This window comes from Kogia breviceps, chromosome 14, assembly GCF_026419965.1.
Source record: "Kogia breviceps isolate mKogBre1 chromosome 14, mKogBre1 haplotype 1, whole genome shotgun sequence".
NCBI lineage: Eukaryota > Metazoa > Chordata > Mammalia > Artiodactyla > Physeteridae > Kogia > Kogia breviceps.
The window spans coordinates 84,592,618-84,610,123 of NC_081323.1; the positions used below are offsets into that span (position 1 = coordinate 84,592,618).

The 17,506-nt window shown below is 48.7% G+C and overlaps 1 protein-coding gene across 3 annotated transcripts in view; it reads right to left on the reverse strand.

Moving 5' to 3' along the window:
• Positions 1-195: 195 nt before the first annotated feature.
• COPS6 (COP9 signalosome subunit 6) overlaps positions 196-17,506 on the reverse strand; it is a 30,496-nt gene continuing 13,185 nt past the window's right edge. The window contains exons 2-13 of one of the 3 annotated variants that reach the window (XM_067012169.1): positions 16,275-16,466; positions 15,737-15,822; positions 8,918-9,171; positions 2,449-2,574; positions 2,105-2,236; positions 1,707-1,795; positions 1,549-1,611; positions 1,163-1,210; positions 972-1,086; positions 789-881; positions 594-694; positions 196-454 (exon numbers count right to left, since the gene is read on the reverse strand). In XM_067012169.1, the coding sequence (XP_066868270.1) occupies positions 314-454; positions 594-694; positions 789-881; positions 972-1,086; positions 1,163-1,210; positions 1,549-1,611; positions 1,707-1,795; positions 2,105-2,236; positions 2,449-2,560 (894 nt within the window). In that variant the 5' untranslated portion in view covers positions 2,561-2,574; positions 8,918-9,171; positions 15,737-15,822; positions 16,275-16,466 and the 3' untranslated portion in view covers positions 196-313. Of the gene's footprint in view, positions 455-593; positions 695-788; positions 882-971; positions 1,087-1,162; positions 1,211-1,548; positions 1,612-1,706; positions 1,796-2,104; positions 2,237-2,448; positions 2,575-2,775; positions 2,900-8,917; positions 9,402-15,736; positions 15,823-16,274; positions 16,467-17,506 lie in introns of those variants that run through there. The other 2 variants (XM_067012168.1, XM_059036475.2) reach the window with 2 other exon arrangements.

The window sequence follows — 17,506 nt, forward strand, 5'->3', positions numbered from 1 at the left end:
CACTCCAGTTTATGGGCTCCAAGTATGGACACGAGTACCTCTGCCTTCTGGGGTTCAGGCACGTGTCTCCCTGTGGTAAACGGTGCTGCAGTAACTGAGAAACACCGCCCCCTCGGCCATCCACCGAGCCTGTAGGATCAAGGCTTTAAGATCCAAAAGAGTGTGGCACCTAACAGAGAGGACAGAGCCACTAGAAGGGGTGCGGAGGGGCTGCTCCCCTTTTATTAGCAACAGGTTTCTCTAAACGGAGCGTAGCACCCTCCTCTCGACAGCTGTCCGACCCCTGTGCTGCATCCTTTCAAGTGTCCTCTCTTCAGAAGAAAAGCCCCCGCATCCGCCTGCCAATGCCTTGTCGGTCATAGAGGACGTTGAACTTGTTCACGAACTGGTTCATGGTGTTGCACGTCTTGGTGATGGTGCCAAGGTAGGCCATGAGCCCCACGTCGTTGCATTGCTGCGAGGGAACAGGAAGAGCCGGTTCCCCAGGGGCTCTGGGCCCCCCACCGCATGCCCAGGGAACAGCCAGGTCCCAGGTCCTGCGTGCAGAGACGGCGGCGCGAGCCCCACCTCCCTGTCCGGGGCTGTACACTCACATCGTAAAAGTCTGTCTTGAACTTGTCTGTGCTGAGCACCGGGAGGCAGTGACACAGAGCATAGGCCTCGCGCAGGATCTCATGGTTAAAGGGGACCTCTCCTAAAGGCGCGACAGAGGCTGTGTTAACGTGCGCGCTGTCGCTTCCCCAGGAGGGAGGAAAAGGGGTTCAAGTGCCGGGAGACACCTGTCCTACCTGCTTCAGAGGCCTTGACGTACTCCAAGATGAGCTTGACGCGGCTGTGCAGCATCTTGATGGCGCTGTGCTGTGCGATCAGGTGTTCAGCTACTGCAGGGGCACAGGGACGGGCCAAGGTGGAGGAAGAGCGGGGCCACACCTTCCGCCCCCCACTTACGAAGCCCCTCCGGCCTCCCCTACCAGTGGAGTTCTCTCCGCTGCCTGTTGCTGTCATTCGCGCCACGTGATCCACACCAATGCGTTCAGCTTCCTCTGTGGCCAGAGTGTAGGTCAGCTCAGCAAACAGCATTGTGGCCTACAGGGCACACAGAGTCAAAAGGAGGAAACGCCAGGAGCAGAATCTGAGGGTTGAAGGGCAGGGCATTACCTACCTCTCCATTGATTATGTCTATGACAGACTCAAAAACGCTGACAGGAAGCTGTAAAGAAGAGATGGGAGAACAGCTCTTACTAACATCACACACACCTGAACCTATATGTTAAGTGCCAAAAACTTGGGCTTGGCCCTTTCACATTACATTTTCTCATCTGATCTTCCCGAGGACCTAATGAAGTAGGAATTACCCCATTTTACACACGGGGAAAATGCACTTCAGAGGTTAAATGATTAACCCAAAGTCTCAGCTGGTAAACTGCAAAAGAGAGATTCAAATCGATAAAGACGTCATACAGTTAAAGACAGCGGGGGATGAGAATGAAAGATGGCCATAGCGATGGACAAGCAGGACACAGTGGGCACGGGGTCAGGTTTACTCACATCTGTGTGCTTGGTCATAGGGTTCAACTTAAGAAACAGAGGGCTCTCAATTATCTCGCACACCTGGAAGAGGGGGCGGACACACACGAGTGTCAGGGCCCATCTTCCCCTCATCCTCTAGTCTCTGCCCCAGCATGCACCAGTGTGAGTGTGTATACCTGCTTATGGACGTGGATGTCGGAGGGGTCAGGCGGCCCCCCTGTGGTATACCAACCGAGGAACTCCAGCTCCTTGAATACCTGTTTAACTGGAGAGGAAGGGGCCAGAGTATTTCTTTAAACCATCCTTCCTTAATTTGAAGTTCCTGGTGTATTTTTACCAGCTTCTCCCCTCCCCATGCTGGCTCAATTTAGAATAATTAATCCCAGTCTTCTCTCCTTACCTTCAATGCAGGGAATAACTGAATGTGTCCTTTTTCTAAGTCTCTTCAGCTACTCTCCACTTTCCCTCCGTTCTCATCCTATACCGTTTCTTTTTTCCCCCAACCCTCTCCATCTTCCCCACTCTGCTTTTTTTCCCGCTCCCACTCCTCCCCCCACGTCTATTCCCCTCTCACACTGCTCCTCCTTGGTGTAATAATATTCCTTGTCGATGATAATCTTCTCTTCCACGGTGTGGGACAGCAGCTCAAAGGAGTTCATCACCTCGATATTTCGGCCCTCCTGCTTCCCGATCAGAGCCCCGATCACTGGATGAGAGAAGGACACATAAGGGGAGGGTAAGGGAACCCCAAACTTCCCTAATCATTACAGCTTGAGGGTCTGAGGTCAGTGTGAACCAAATATTAGGGAAACGGTGATCTGCGGAGGAGGAACTGGCTGCAGTAAAGGAAGGGGAAAGACCACCATTTGGGGGAGGCGACCAAGGAGAGGAGGCTGGAGAATTACGCCGAACACTCACCCTGCATAGGCCGCCCCTCCTGCGAGCGCATGCGAATCCAATGATCTGAGATGTTGAGAATGACGAGGGGATGAAGAGCGACTGAAACGCTGCCAGTCACTCCGGAGGCCATCACGCTGGGCACGACTAAGGGAGGAGGAGGAGGGGGTGAGAGTCCTCCCGGGAGACGGGAGTGGGAGACGGCAGAGTCGGGCCATACATCCCTCCCGCAAGTTAACCCAGGGAGCTCGCTTTTGACCCGCCCCCCCGACTTCTCCCGGCAGGCCAGGACGGCCTCGACGCGCCCCCAAGGAAGTCTCCAGAAGCCGCTCCCGCGCGGCCCATTACCTGCAGCATCCACCTCCATCCCGCTGCTCCCTCCGGTCCCGTTCGCCGCAGGCGCCGCCGCCGCCATTTCCCCCGCGCCCGCCAGCGTCGGCCCCGCCCCCTCGCTCGCTCGCTCCCTCCCTCCGGCTTCCGTAGGCAGAGGCGCATGCGCATTGTCGCCGTGGCGCGCGGATGCCCCGAACCTGGGCTTAGCCGGCTGTATTTGCCTAGCCTCGGTGGGGTGGCGCGGGCGGCCCTGGGGTGGGGACAGCCGGCAGGTTTTCGTACCCCCTCTAGCCTTCACCTGATCTTGAACAAATTACCTAACCCCACCCTGATCGTCCTCGTCAGTAAAAGTGGGATTAGACTACCTAGTTCCTAAGGCTGTTGCAGAATGAATGAAACGTCCCGTTGCTGCCCTCAGAATAAAACCCAAACCTCTAACCACGGCCTGCAAAGCCCTGCAAGATCCGGCCCCTGCCTGCCAGCCGGCCCTGGCCTCTGCTTTTCTGCTTCTCGGTCCCCGTGCTTCAGCCACACTGGCCCTCACGTCGGTTCCTTTCACACGCCTCCCTCACCCCCACTTAAGGGCCTTCTGTCGCCTTCATCACTGTAACCCCTGTGACCAAAACCGTACCTAACACATGGGCACCTAAATGATTTTTGAGTGACTGCTTTGGCGGTGGAGCCTGGTCTGGAGAGGCTCCATCCACACGTCCTACCTTTCCCCCTTGTGTATTACCTGGGGAACTAGGAACGCCCCCTAGTGTTTTCTAACCTCTTCCAACCTCCCTGTACCCTCCATCTCCATCATTCTTTCCAAACTCACCTCTGGCAAACCTGGCCTACTCCAGCCCTCTCCCCAACCCTGCACCCAAGCAAGTTGTGTACACTGCGTTTACTCCACCTTGTTGCCCCTACGATTTCGCTGGCTCTTTTAGTGTATGTCTGCGCTGAACGCAAAGTGTTAGCTCTTAGAGAACAGGTAGAGACCGTATCTTGACCTTATGGAGCCTACTCGTGCCCAGAATCAGCAGGTCCCAGGAGATGTTTTCTGGTCATGATGGTGCCTTCTGTGAATTAAGCAATCTTTCCTAAATGGAGCCTTAGTGAAGGGAAGTTAAAGGGCAAGCAGCCCTCAAAGGAAGGGGCCTGAGAAATCCTGCAGGGAGAGACGTCTTCTGGCCAAAGGGAAGTTAAGAGTTTCTCTCGTTTTAATCCCCAACGAGTGAAAAACCTCCCCGTCAACTGAGAGGGTTATGGGAAAACCTCACTTCTCTATACATGCCTCACTTCTCTTAGGAAAAGTGAGGTCAGAAACATGTATCTCTTAAATAATAGGCAGCTTCTGAGGACTATAATGCTTCTCAGCTAGACTGAAAACTCAAAAAAAAAAATTATTCTGGTGTTGAAGTTGCTAGTTTGCATTGCTGTTTCAATCATCAGAGAATTCCTTTGTCTTTTTGTTGTTTCAAATGCCTTTGAAATATTTTTCAGATAACTATACAACACATAAAACAGTGGTTATTGTGAAACTTAAAGATGACTTGGAAATTGAATCAGTTGTTTATACATGCTTTGGAAGTAAGCTCAACTGAGCATTTCCTTAAAGTGCATTGTATTTTTAAAAACTACCATCAGGGACTTCCCTGGTGGCGCAGTGGTTAAGAATCCACCTGCGAATGCAGGGGACACGGGTTTGATCCCCGATCCAGGAAGATCCCACATGCCGCGGAGCAACTAAGCCCCTGCACCACAACTACTGAGCCAGTGTGCCTCGAGAGCCCATGCTCTGCAACAAGCGAAGCCACCGCAATGAGAAGCCTGTGCACCACGACGAAGAGTAGCCCCAACTAGAGAAAGCCCACGCGCAGCAACGAAGACCCAACACAGCCAAAACTATAAGTTAAAAAAAAAAACAAAAAAAACTACCATCAAAACCTCAGGTTGAAATGATGGTGTTAAAGCAGCTATCCCACTGTTCTTTTTTCCCCTTCCAATAAAATTAAACATACTGTATCATTTTGTTGTTTTGTTAACTTTTCCTTCCACAGACAGAGTGGAGGTGACTGGGCTGGTGGGGAATAGAGCAGAGGGTCTGCTCAGAGAGCCTGCAAAGAAGGCACATATGTGAAAGCTGCTAAGAGAGTCCACCTTTATTATTTATTTATTTATTTTTTTGGCTGCGCTAAGCAGCTTGTGGGAACTTAGTTCCCTGCCTAGGGATTGAACCCGGGCTCCTGGCAGTGAAAGCGCAGAGTCCTAACCACTGGACCGCCAGGGAGCTCCCGAGAGTACATCTTAACAGTTCTCATCACAAGAAAAAGTAACTATGGATGGTGGTGGATGTCACATCCCAGTAATGGCTTCTCCTTTTCTCCAATTATCCCCTATTTCCAGACCTTTAGTTCAGAAGGGTCAGGTGTGAGTGACGAGGCATTTTTACAAAATTTACAAAGACCCATTACTCTGGCCACCGTGGTACATGTATTTCTTTCCCATCGTTGCTGAAATAAATTACCACAGACTTCGTGGCTTAAAACATCACACATTTATTGTCTTACAGTTCTGGGGGGCAGAGGTCTGAAATAGTTTCCACTGCTCTGAAACCAAAGTGTCTGCAGGGCCACATTCCTTCTAGGGGAGAATCCCTTTTGATGTCTTTTCCAGCTTCTAGAACTGCATTCCTTACATTTCTTAGTTCATGGCTTCTTCCTCATCTTCAAATCCAGTATTTTAGCAGCGTCTTCAAATCTCTCTCTTTGTCCTTCTGTTCCCATTACCGTATTGCCCTCTGTTGTAAAATCTGTCTCTACCTCCCTCTTATAAGGACACTTGGGATTACATTTAGTGCCCACTGGGATAATCCAGGATAATCTCCCCATCTGAAGATTCTTAACTTAATCATATCTGCAAAGTCCCCTTCACAGGTTCCAAGGATTAGGACCCAGAAATCTTGGGGGCCACTGTCCGGCCTGCCACAGCAAGTGTGAGCCACTATAGGGGAGCTGGAGAGAGCAGTCACATGATCTAGAACCACATCAATCCAACAAGAGAATCCTGATGGCTGGGCCAGAATTAAGCTGGAATTCTCTAGGCTTCCTTTTGGCTGGGCTGTACTCAAGAGAGTCTACCAGCCAGGCTGGCCGAGGGTAGCTATTAGGGGAAAGGGGAAAAAAATGCCATACCAACAAGTGGTCAGGGCAGACTCTTCGATTTTCCAAATAAGTCTAGAAAGCGCCCCCATCCCTTTCATCCTGATCATTACCCAAGAGATGGCCAACCAAGAAGGGACAGTCACATTCAGGGACCAGGCTGCCTTACTACAGCGTGTGGACCAGAAGGAAGTGAGGGAAGCAGAGCTGACTTGAAAGACGTCATTCCAGTGCTTGGTGCCCAGATGCTGTGGGTGGCAGGGAGTGTGGAATGTCCATCCAACACCTTGACTGTTGGCCCCCGGTGAGTGGCTTTTGTAACAGAAGGTGCATCAATATCAGACTGTAGAGGATCTGCAAAGCCTGAAACATGACACAGTTTCAAGGGCTATAATGATGTGGCCTGAGTCAGCCAACTGGACTGGAACAGGGACACCAGCATCAAGAGAGCCCATAGCAGGTGTTAAAGTTCGATGGGGTCCATTTACCAGGAACAGGAGAGGAGGGAGCTTCTGGGCCGTGCAGGCTTGGTCAACAGCCAGGGAGTCTTATCAGAGACCAGGTCCCCACTCTGGCATCCACATGAATGACCCATCTGTCAGATAGGACCAAGGTGTGATTCCATAGTTTACGGCCCCAAGGGTGTGTCTTTACTTCTCCATATCTGTCACTTCCAAGTGAACCAAGCAGCCAGGCCATTGGCCAGCAGCCCAAGTCAGTAAAATGTAACAAGGTTCATCAAGGGGAGTGCTGGCCAGACTCAGGATGAGAATGGCCTCGACTTCTGCCCACGGTGACATCCACTTTCGGTTTTACGTAGCTGGCCATGAAGCTGGATGGCAGTGGCCACCCAAACGCACCCATCAGCTTTCACCTTGGCTAAGTCATCAGTGAACCAAGGCTGGGCATTTAGGGGAAGCTGTGACAGATTCAGGACCTTGTTTCAGGTGGTTTCTCCCAAGGCAGTAGCTGCCACTTTTTCATGTAAAATCCCTCAAGGGCCAGGCTGACTGCGCTTTTAAATATACCATTTCTATTGGACTAGCGAGGCCTTTTAGGCTCTTCCCATCTCGTTAACTGTCAGGTTCGACTTGACTCATCCCCAAATGGGGTATCAGGCTGGAGAGCTACAAAGCCTCCCAGGTCTGGAGTTCTTCAGTGGCAGAGGTACCTTGCGGCTGTGTCAGCAGGTGGCGCTGTTGCAGTGACAGGGGCCTCTGAGAGCACAGGCGGCAACCCCGTTTTTAAGAAAAGCTGTGATTTCCCTTTCTTGCTTCACGGTCTTTATTGTTTCTGTTGGACCATCGGCGGTGGAAGGAAGGAGGGTTGGGGAGTGATCTCCGTGTTCCACTGTCACCCTCTACATACAGCAGTCCGTGGATGGGAAAATCCCCTCGAACACTTAAGGGACTGGAAAAGTTCAAGCATGTAAGCCATCGATTCCTGCTACGCATACAGGCGCAGAAGCATCAGTTGAATTCAGACACCTCTTCCCCTACAGGAACAAGGGCCAAGGAATCGAACACGTCTGTCAGGGGCAACAATAACCAGCGGCGGCGGCGGCGGACCCCACTAACCCTCCAGCTGCGGCTGCAGCGCAGCGCGGAAAGCTAGCCTGCAGGGCACGGTGGAGGCGGCAGAGGGGAAGCTGAACCCTCAGCTTTCTCCTTCTTGGGCCTCGCACTCCAGGGTCAGCAACCACGATTCACTGCTGCCCCTTCCCTTGCATGGACGGTTGGTACCTCCTGGCCTCCTGTAAATGCCCCAGCCCAGGGGGCCCCTTTCTTTCTGCACCCATGCACGCTGTTGCGTTTCACCCTGAAGTCCTCAGGGCCTTGCCCACCCCTGTGCCGAACCCCCTGACCTTACTACCAGGAGCCAGGTACTGCGGCTGGGTTGTGAGCCCAGCCCAGCAGATACTCAGGCCACTGGCTTAGGCAGCACTGCCATAAGCCAGTGGCCTGAAAGGTGACCTGTCCGGACACCCTTGCCTTGCACAGAGGGGTGATGACTCACAAGGCCACCATGACTGCCCCCTCCAAACCCACATTGATGAAAACAAGCGGGGCTTGTTATTGGGCTGGGGCTGCACAGGCCCCCTGGGTCACTTGTGGCAGCCCCCCATGTGGCGGGAAGAGAGGACGAGCTGGCCAGCTTCAGTTCATAGAATCCTATGGTGCCAGCCTCGAGTGTGTTCCTGGAACGCACGACGGGCTAGTCAGCTGTGCGCAGACCACATCTCCTGGGCACTTCCTCCCCGCCCCCCGCCCCCGGAACCCCACACCCACCACACACACACACACACACACACACACACACACACACACACACACACACACACCACTGAGCTCTTTATCCAGGAAGATAAGCCAAGAGAGGATACGCATTCACCCTTCATTCAGGCCTGGAGGTGGCCAGAAGAGTTTAATCTAGAAATAAAGCATCATTAATTTTCTAATTGATTAAGGCTCTGTGGGGGTAACTAAGATAAATTTGCCCACATGTCTCTCCCCTGGGAGTTACAATCCAGAAAAAGAGAATGACTAGTATTCAAATGTTGCAGGAACTAGTAGACTCTGAGTGGATCCCAATGCAGCGAAGGTCAAAAAATTATCATCTCTTCTAGTCCTCTGGGTCCCTCGTTCTGGGCGTTTAATCCGTTGCCAAGCGCTCTTGGTTTTACCTCTATGAAATCTCCCACATAGCAACCTCCTTCTCCCTGTTTCCGACGACGCCACCCTAAAACCACGCAGCCTGCTGGCCATCCAAGTGCCGAGGAGTCTCTGCTCACCTGTAACTCGTCCCAGGCTCCCAGGCTGGGCACCTGGTTGGAAGCCCCTTTTTCCTCAACCCTGACCCCTGCACTCTCACCCTGCCTCCTGCTTACCAGGAAATAAAGGCTCTTTGGTATGACTTACGTCGACTTCCTGATCTCTAACAATACTAGCGGGTATATATATACATCTCTCTCCATCTCCTCACCTGTAGTTTCAGAGGATGAATCTTACCTGGAGTTTCATCGGAACATCTTGCGGGAGCCAGTCACGACTCGAGGGATACCGGCAGGCCTTACTGGAACAAGCAGCGGCCCGTGGAGATAAACGGAAGGGCCGCAGTCAAGTGTGGCGGCCACTGGGAGATGACCTGCCGGGCGCGGGTGCAGGACGCCCGTCCTCCACGCACAGGAAGCAGACAGACTCTGGGCTCCAGCCCAGCCATAGCCGTTCATAGCATGTGCCATCCAGGGAATCTGGCTACTTATCTAAAATTGAAAACTTCATTTGCAAAAAAACCCATATGAATTTTTGCCACAGCTGAAAATAACTGACACGTGAGCTGACCTCCCAACAGAGGCCTTCCTGTCCTGTGGCCACCAATGGGACCCACTCCTGGATGTAAAAGCGCATTATCTCCCTTCCTCTGGCCTCAGAGAAGCCTTCAGTACGGACAAGAAAGGGTGGCTGAGCCTCCGACTAATCCTGGGGTCCTGTGCGCATGCGCATGAGTAAGCGGAGTGGGCTCGTAGAGGGGAAAATGGAATCGACCCGCAGAGGAGGAAGCTGGGTCCGATCGCTTAGGGACTGCCTGCTTCCCTTAAAGTTCCTTGAGTTCCCAACTCTGAGACGGATGCTGCCTTCAGATTCTGCGCGCCGTCCGGGGCCCTTCGGTGCACCCTCCTTCCCCTACTTTGCACGAGTTAGTCTGGAGAGGCTAAATTACACGCGCGATGAAGCACCGGATTGCAGCGCTAACACCTCCCTGAGGCCAGGAACCTCCAGTTACTGAGCAGGAAACGCTTACAGCTGGATGCCCCAGAGCCGCTGTTGCCCTGGGCTGTGCGGTGTAAAGTGGTGATCCAACGAGATTAGCACAACAGTTGTGACCAGAAGACAGGATTAAGGGGCCTCTCTTGTTCCAGGGATGTGAAGAATGCCATCCCCGTACAGAATCTTAGGGCACTTGATGTAAAGGTGAAAGAGAACTATAGAATCATGCGTCCCTTTCCAATAACCACTAAAAACTAACTAGAGTGCCCCTCTAACTCAGTTTGGGGTCCAGGTGGATCCCCTAAGAATGCTCACACACGCACAGAGCTGGAATAGAAGGACATCCAGACGTCCAGTCTGTCCCTCTCCAGAGCGTCAAGCCTGCTCCCTTCCCCTGTATTTTTTTTTTTAAAGAAGCAGCATTTTATTTTTATTTAAGTTGAATTTTTTTTTTTTTTTTGCCAAGCCACCGGGGCATGCGGGATCTTAGTTCCCAGAGGGATCGAACCTGTGCCCCCTGCAATGGAAGCGTGGAGTCCTAACCACTGGACCACCAGGTAATTCCCTGTCTTTTTTTTTTTTTTTTTTTTTGCAGTACGCGGGCCTTCGCGTTGCGGAGCACAGGCTCCAGACGCGCAGGCTCAGCGGCCATGGCTCACGGGCCCAGCCGCGATCCTCCCAGACCGGGGCACGAACCCGCGTCCCCTGCATCGGCAGGCGGACTCTCAACCACTGCGCCACCAGGGAAGCCCTAGACACCTGTCTTGAGTCCTCTTGGCTCCTATATTGAGATGTTGGACAGGAGGGGCCAGGTGATGGGAAGAAACTGGCCTGGTGATGGTGGTTCCTTGAGCACAAGGGTAGAGTGGAAGTCCTTGCTCCCAGGCTGGCCTTGGGGCTGGCACAGGGTCTTGCCCTCAGGGCAGCAGCTTTGGCAGGCCAGCTCTTTCCAGTGTGTCACTGGATGAAGGCAGCTCACAGACAAATCGGCTAAAACCTTTTTTCTACATCCGGGGAGCCAGGTTGCCCTGGAGCAGAAAAGATGGGGCAGCGTCCTTGTCAATTGTCCCTCCGGGATGGGACTGCAGCTTGAGCTCGGTCAGCTGGGAAACTTGCCTGAATCTCTCTCAAAGGAGACAAACGACGCGAGCAACAACGCTATTCTTCCCAAAGCCACGTTTGGAGTGTGGAATCTGGTACTCGGCTCCAGCTGCTCCTCCCAGAGCCGAGGTGCCCTTCCCCAGCCTCACCCGCTCTCTGAAGGACGGCAGCCACCCTAACCAATCTCAGGGACAGACCTTTTCACCCTAACTCAGTGGTTCTCAGCTGGGGGCGATTCTGTCCTTCAGAGGTTTGGTTTCATAGTTCTATATTTCATGAGTCCTTATCATATGGGCAATTATACTATAATTATTCCGTAAAATAAATATTTACATAAAAATACTGAATTACTCTAATGTACACCTGAAACTCATATAATATTGTAACTCAACTTTACTTTCATTTTTTTTAAAGTGTGAAAAATAATATTTACACAAAAAATGACGTTATGCCTGGGATTTGCTTCAAAATAACCAGGAGGAGGATGAGTGGGGCTGCAGATGAAACAAGATTGGTACCTATTGATAACTGATCCACTTACCATAATTCTCTGCAAAAAAAATTGTATATAAACTGAAATTTAATTAAAGTCTTCTATGAACATAAGGCTTTAAGTATTAAAAAAAAATTTCTCCTGGATTGGGTTATCATGATAAGTAGGACTTCACAAGTGATCAAAATAGAAATGTACAACAGGGACTTCCCTGGCGGTCCAGTGGTTAAGAATCCACCTTGCAATGCAGACGACTTGGGTTCTATCCCTGGTTGGGAAACTAAGGTCCCACATGCCACAGAGCAACTAAGCCCTTGCGCCCTAGAGCCTGAGTGCCACAACTAGTGAGTCCCCTTGCTCTGGAACCTATGCAACTGCTGCAACTAATGACCCTGCGTGTCACAACTAGAGAGAAGCCCGTGCACCGCAACAAAAGATCCTGTATGCCGCAACTAAGACCCAATGCAGCCAAAACTTAAATAAATATTTTTTAAAAAGAAATGTATAACAAATCTGATCTATGAGTAACAAAAAGTTATTTTTATTAGAATTTATCTCAGTGAGATAGAGGGAACTGTCTTGTTTTTCTCAATAGATGGGCATTACTTATTACTGGAATGAAATATTATGTCTATTACTACTTTTGGGGTTTTTTAAAAATAGATCTTTATTGGGGTATAACTGCTTCACAATACTGTGTTAGTTTCTGTTATACACCAAAGTGAAACAGCCATATGCATACATATGTCCCCATATCCCCTCCCTCTTGAGCCTCCCTCCCACCCTCCCTATCCCACCCCTCTAGGTTATCGCAAAGCATGGAGGTGATCGCCCTGCTACTTTTGTTTTTTAATTTTATTTATTTATTTATTTATTTAGGCCGTGCCCTGCACAGCTTGTGGGATCTTAGTTCCCCAACCAGGGATGGAACCTGGGCCCCGGCAGTGAAACCGCTGAGTCCTAACCACTGGACTGCCAGGGAATTCCCTACTTAAGTGAGATGAATGGTGAAAGGAATATAGTTATAGCAGTGTCAATTTTATCTTCCAAAATCATATTCTGATCTATCACCAGCGATGGCCTTGTCCTCATCTCATTTTTTTTGGAGGGAAATAATAGGAAATCACTTGAATCACAAAGGATTTATTCACCTACTTGATATTGGCAGCAAGATTCCCAATGAATCCTTTTGTTTGGTACCCCAGAATTTTCGGGGTACCAAGAAAAAGAATAAAATACCTAGGAATAAACCTACCTAAGGAGGCAAAAGACTTGTATTTAGAAAACTATAAAACACTGGTGAAAGAAATCAAAGATGACATAAACGGAAGGAGAAATACACCATGTTCTTGGATTGGAAGAATCAATATTGTGAAAATGACTATACTACCCAAAGCAATCTACAGATTCAATGCAATCCCTATCAAACTACCAATGGCATTCTTCACAGAATTAGAACAAAATATTTAACAATTTGTATAGAAACACAAAAGACCCCAAATAGCCAAAGCAATCCTGAGAAAGAAAAACAGAGCTAGGGGAATCAGGCTCCCCGACTTCAAACTATACTACAAAGCTACAGTAACCAAGATAGTATGGTAGTGGCACAAAAACAGAGATATAGACCAATGGTACAAGATAGAAAGCCCAGAGGTAAACCCATGCACATATGGTCACCTAATTTATGACAAAGGAGGTAAGAACATACAATGGAGAAAAGACAGCCTCTTCAATAAGTGGTGCTGGGAAAACTGGACAGCTATATGTAAAAGAATGAAATTAGAGCACTACCTAACACCATACACAAAAAATAAACTCCAAATGGATTACAGACCTAAATGTAAGGCCAGACACTATAAAACTCTTACAGGAAAACATAGGAAAAATGCTCTTTGACATAAACCACAGCAAGATCTTTTTTGACCCACCTCCTAGAGTAATGATAATTAAAACAAACATAAACAAATGGGACCTAATTAAACTTTAAAGGATTTGCACAGCAAAGGAAACCATAAACAAGATGAAAAGACAACCCTCAGAATGGGAGAAAATATTTGCCAATGGAGCAAAGGACAAAGGATTAATCTCCAAAATATACAGACAGCTCATGGAGCTCGATATCAAAAAAACAAACAACCCAATTTAAAAATGGGTGGAAAAAAAATGGGTGGAAGACCTAAATAGACATTTCACCAAAGAAGACATACAGATGGCCAAGAGGCACATGAAAAGATGCTCAACATCACTAGTTATTAGAGAAATGCAAATCAAAACTACAGTGAGGTATCACCTCACACCGGTCAGAAAGGCCATCATCAAAAATCTACAAACATTATATGCTGGAGAGGGTGTGGAGAAAATGGAACCCTTTTGCACCGTTGGTGGGAATGTAAATTGATACAGCCACTATGGAGAACAGTATGGAGGTTCCTTAAAAAACTAAAAATAGAACTACCATATGAACCAGCAATCCCACTACTGGGCATATACCCTGAGAAAACCATAATTCAAAAGCACACATGTACCCCAACATTCATTGAAGCACTATTTACAATAGCTAGGACACGGAAGCAACCTAAATGTCCAAGTACAAATGAATGGATAAAGAAGATGTGGTACATATATACAATGGAATATTACTCAGCCATAAAAAGGAACGAAATTGGGTCATTTGTAGAGATGTGGATGGACCTAGAGTCTGTCATACAGAGTGAAGGAAGCCAGAAAAAGAAAAACAAGTATCATATATTAACGCATATATATGGACTCTAGAAAAATGGTACAGATGAACCTATGTGTAGGGCAGGAATACAGATGCAGACGTAGAGAATGGATGTGTAGACACAGTGGGGGAAGGAGAGGGTGGGACAAATTAGGAGATTAGGATTGACATATATACACTACCATGTATAAAATAGCTAGTGGGAACCTGCTGTACAGCACAGGGGGCTCAGCTCGGTGCTCTGTGACCACCTAGATGGGTGGGATGGGTGGGGGGTAGGAGGGAGGGCCAAGAGGGAGGGGACATAGGTACACATACAGCTGATTCACTTCATTGTACAGCAGAAACGAACACAACATTGTAAAGCAATTTTACTCCAACAATAAAAAAATATATATGGGCCTCAAGATTCCCAAAGAATCCTTTTGTTTGGTACCCCAGAAGTTTTGACACCCTGAGGGCAATGCACCATTGCAAGATTTGGGGGTGAGAAGCCTGACCATCTTCTGCCAGGTGGGGAAGGCGACCGAGAAAGAGGGTGCCCTGGCCACTGGGATGCTTTCCAGGAGAGCAGTTTTAAACGTGAACAGATAGAAAACAAGGATCTGGGGCAAACATGGCACTGAAAGCCGTGGGGACTGTGCAGGGCCGAGGTCTGCAGCCTGTGCCCCGTCTCCGTCGCTGTGGCACACTGGCCTGGCTCCGCTGTCGGGTCGTAAATTCACAGGCAAACATGAATGGGTAACAACAGAAGACACTGTGGGAACCGAGGGAATCGGGAATTTTGCACAGAAAGCTTTGGGAGATGTTGTTTACTGTAGTCTGCCTGAAGTTGGGACAAAATTGAACAAACGAGGAATTTGGTGCTTTGGAAAGTGTGAAAGCTGCTAGTGAACTCCACTCTCCTCTATCAGGAGATGTAACAGAAATGAATGAAGCTCTAGCAGAAAATCCAGGACTTGTCAACAAATCTGTTATGAAGATGGTTGGCTGATCAAGATGACATTCAGTAACCCTTCAGAACTAGATGACCTAATGAGTGAAGAAGCATATGAGAAATACATAAAATCTATCAAGGAGTGAAAATGGAACCCCTAAATAAACTAGTTTGAAACAACTTTTAAAAAAAAGAAAGAAGGATCTGGGAATTGATTCTTTCAGAACTGGCTGCATCCTCACACCCTTTGGGAAGATTTGTGTGTTCTCCACGCCTCCCTTCCCTATGCCCCCTCCCCCAGGTCCTCATATCCTTGTCTGAAAACGGCTACAGTCTGACATGAGACCCAAATACGGCCACCAGTACCCTTCCTTCTATGGACCTCTGATAAGGCTTATTATTTTTAAAACGAAATTAATATTTTTACTGCTTCATCAAGGACATTCTTAAATGAAACTGGATTTTTAAAACAACTATGAATGCATGGCAATGAAGAATATAATAGTTCAGTTTTGCGCCATTACCTGAATTTATGCTAAGGCATTAGCAGTTTCACCCACCATTACTTTTGTAGCATCACTGCAAAGTCAACACAGTGAAAAAGACAAAAAAAAATCTATCTCATGAAAACAGTTTTGACCTCCCAGACCACCTGGTCGCAGACACCCGTACAGGTCCACAGAACATACTTTGAAAACTGCTCAAAATTAGATACTTCAAAGATAAGATAATGTTACAAATAATATCATACCAGAAGATTTGAGATTTTAGATGAAACAGATAAATTCATAGAAGAAATTAACTTACCAAATCTGATTCAAGAGGAAATAGAGATATGAAAAATCCTAAGCCAAATTCTAGGCTTCAGAGATGAATTCTTGTGGAAGTCTCTTCTGAGATACAGAACAAGATAGATACAATTTTGTTCTAATCTGTTTGCAAAGCCACAGCTGCAGCTTACTTTAGGACAAATGGACTGTTTCATCACTTTAATATTTATTTATTTATTTGGCTGCGCTGGGTCTTAGTTGTGGCATGTGGGATCTAGTTCCCTGACCAGGGATGGAACCCGGGCCCCCTGCATTGAGAGGGCAGAGCCTTAGCCACCGGACCACCAGGGAAGTCCCATGGCATCTTAATGGTCATTTCGTTGGCCCCAGGTGACAGGAGGGGGCAGGGCGGGGGCGGGTGGGGGCCCCCGTCTCCAGCCAGGTCAGGAACTTCCTACTCAGAGCCGATCAAGCCTCAGCGGCTGTGCTTACCAAGGCTTACATTTTTTACTCTATTTTTTTCCCCTTTCTTTTAGATTAAAGCTATATGGAAGTTTAAATGTTTTCTTCCTCACCTTGATGGACTGCCTTGGGTATCCCCTCCGTGGCTCATGGCACTTCTAAGTCCACAGACTCAAGAAAAGCATTAATAGCAGGGCTTTTGAGAACTTGCTGGGAATTAAACCAGGCGGCTGCAAACTGACTTCTAGGCCCCAGAGTAATAGAGTTGATCATATTGACGGTGCTGGGAATCTAAGAGCTGTTTCCTGAAGAGGAAAAGAAAAAAATGCCTTTGTGAGGGGGAGAACTGAGACTACTGAATGGCTTGGCTATTCCAAGTATGTGCTCAGATTCTCACTGGGGTCTGGAAGGACTGGAGATGGGTCACACAGCCGCCCCTCTCAGGCCACCCTCAAGTTTTGGTACCTGTGAATTGTTCTCATACCTCGGGAACTTTGCCCTGGCTGCTGTCTGTGCAGATAACACTCTCTCTTCCCCTCACCAGCCTGTATCATTGCTGGAAAGTCTTCTCACCTCTGGACAGGGTCCTGCTCTTCATCACCTTTTCTTAGCACTTACCGTATTTTCTTGGAATTGATTAGATTACTGTCCTTCGAGGGAAGTCCTAGGAGAGTAAGGTCTGTTACATTGCAGAGCTGAATGGGTGCGCTATAAATATTGGAGGCAGTAAAAATTGAGATCAACTGCGAGGCAGGGCCATAAAGGAAATCAGGAGATCACAAGAGTTCATTTTGTAGATCATCTGAAAGACTTGATTCTCTCACTACCAGGTTTCCTCCTGTGAGGGCATAAAAGTGAGTGAAACTGAGTGAGCCATGAAGCCTCGCTCCTCATTCCCTCAAGCATTTCACGTGTTTCACACCTTCTTCACAGTGAAGGGGCTTCACCAGTTTTCTACGATCTGGATGGATCTACATCGGTAACTTCCCCAAGTCTTTCCTGATCGCTTGTCTTGTACAGGTTTTGTCCTCACGTGAGCTCTCTGATGGGCCGGAATGTTTTCTTCAGATTTTAGTAATTTAAAGGAGGCATTTTTACATGAAACAAACACAAAGCTTGGTTTGTTTGGAAGCATAAACTTGGTTTATTTGGAAACTTCAAGTAAGGGTGAATGTTCTATATTGACTCCTTCCATAGTCCTCCTGTTCGTTGCGTGTCGGCTTGGGACTCCGATCCCTCGGACACGGTGAGCAATGCTCGGCCCTCGGTGGCCCCGCGGGAGACCACGTGCGAGCGCAGCCAGGACCCACTCAGCCCCCTGCGCCCCGCCTTCCGCGCCCCGGCC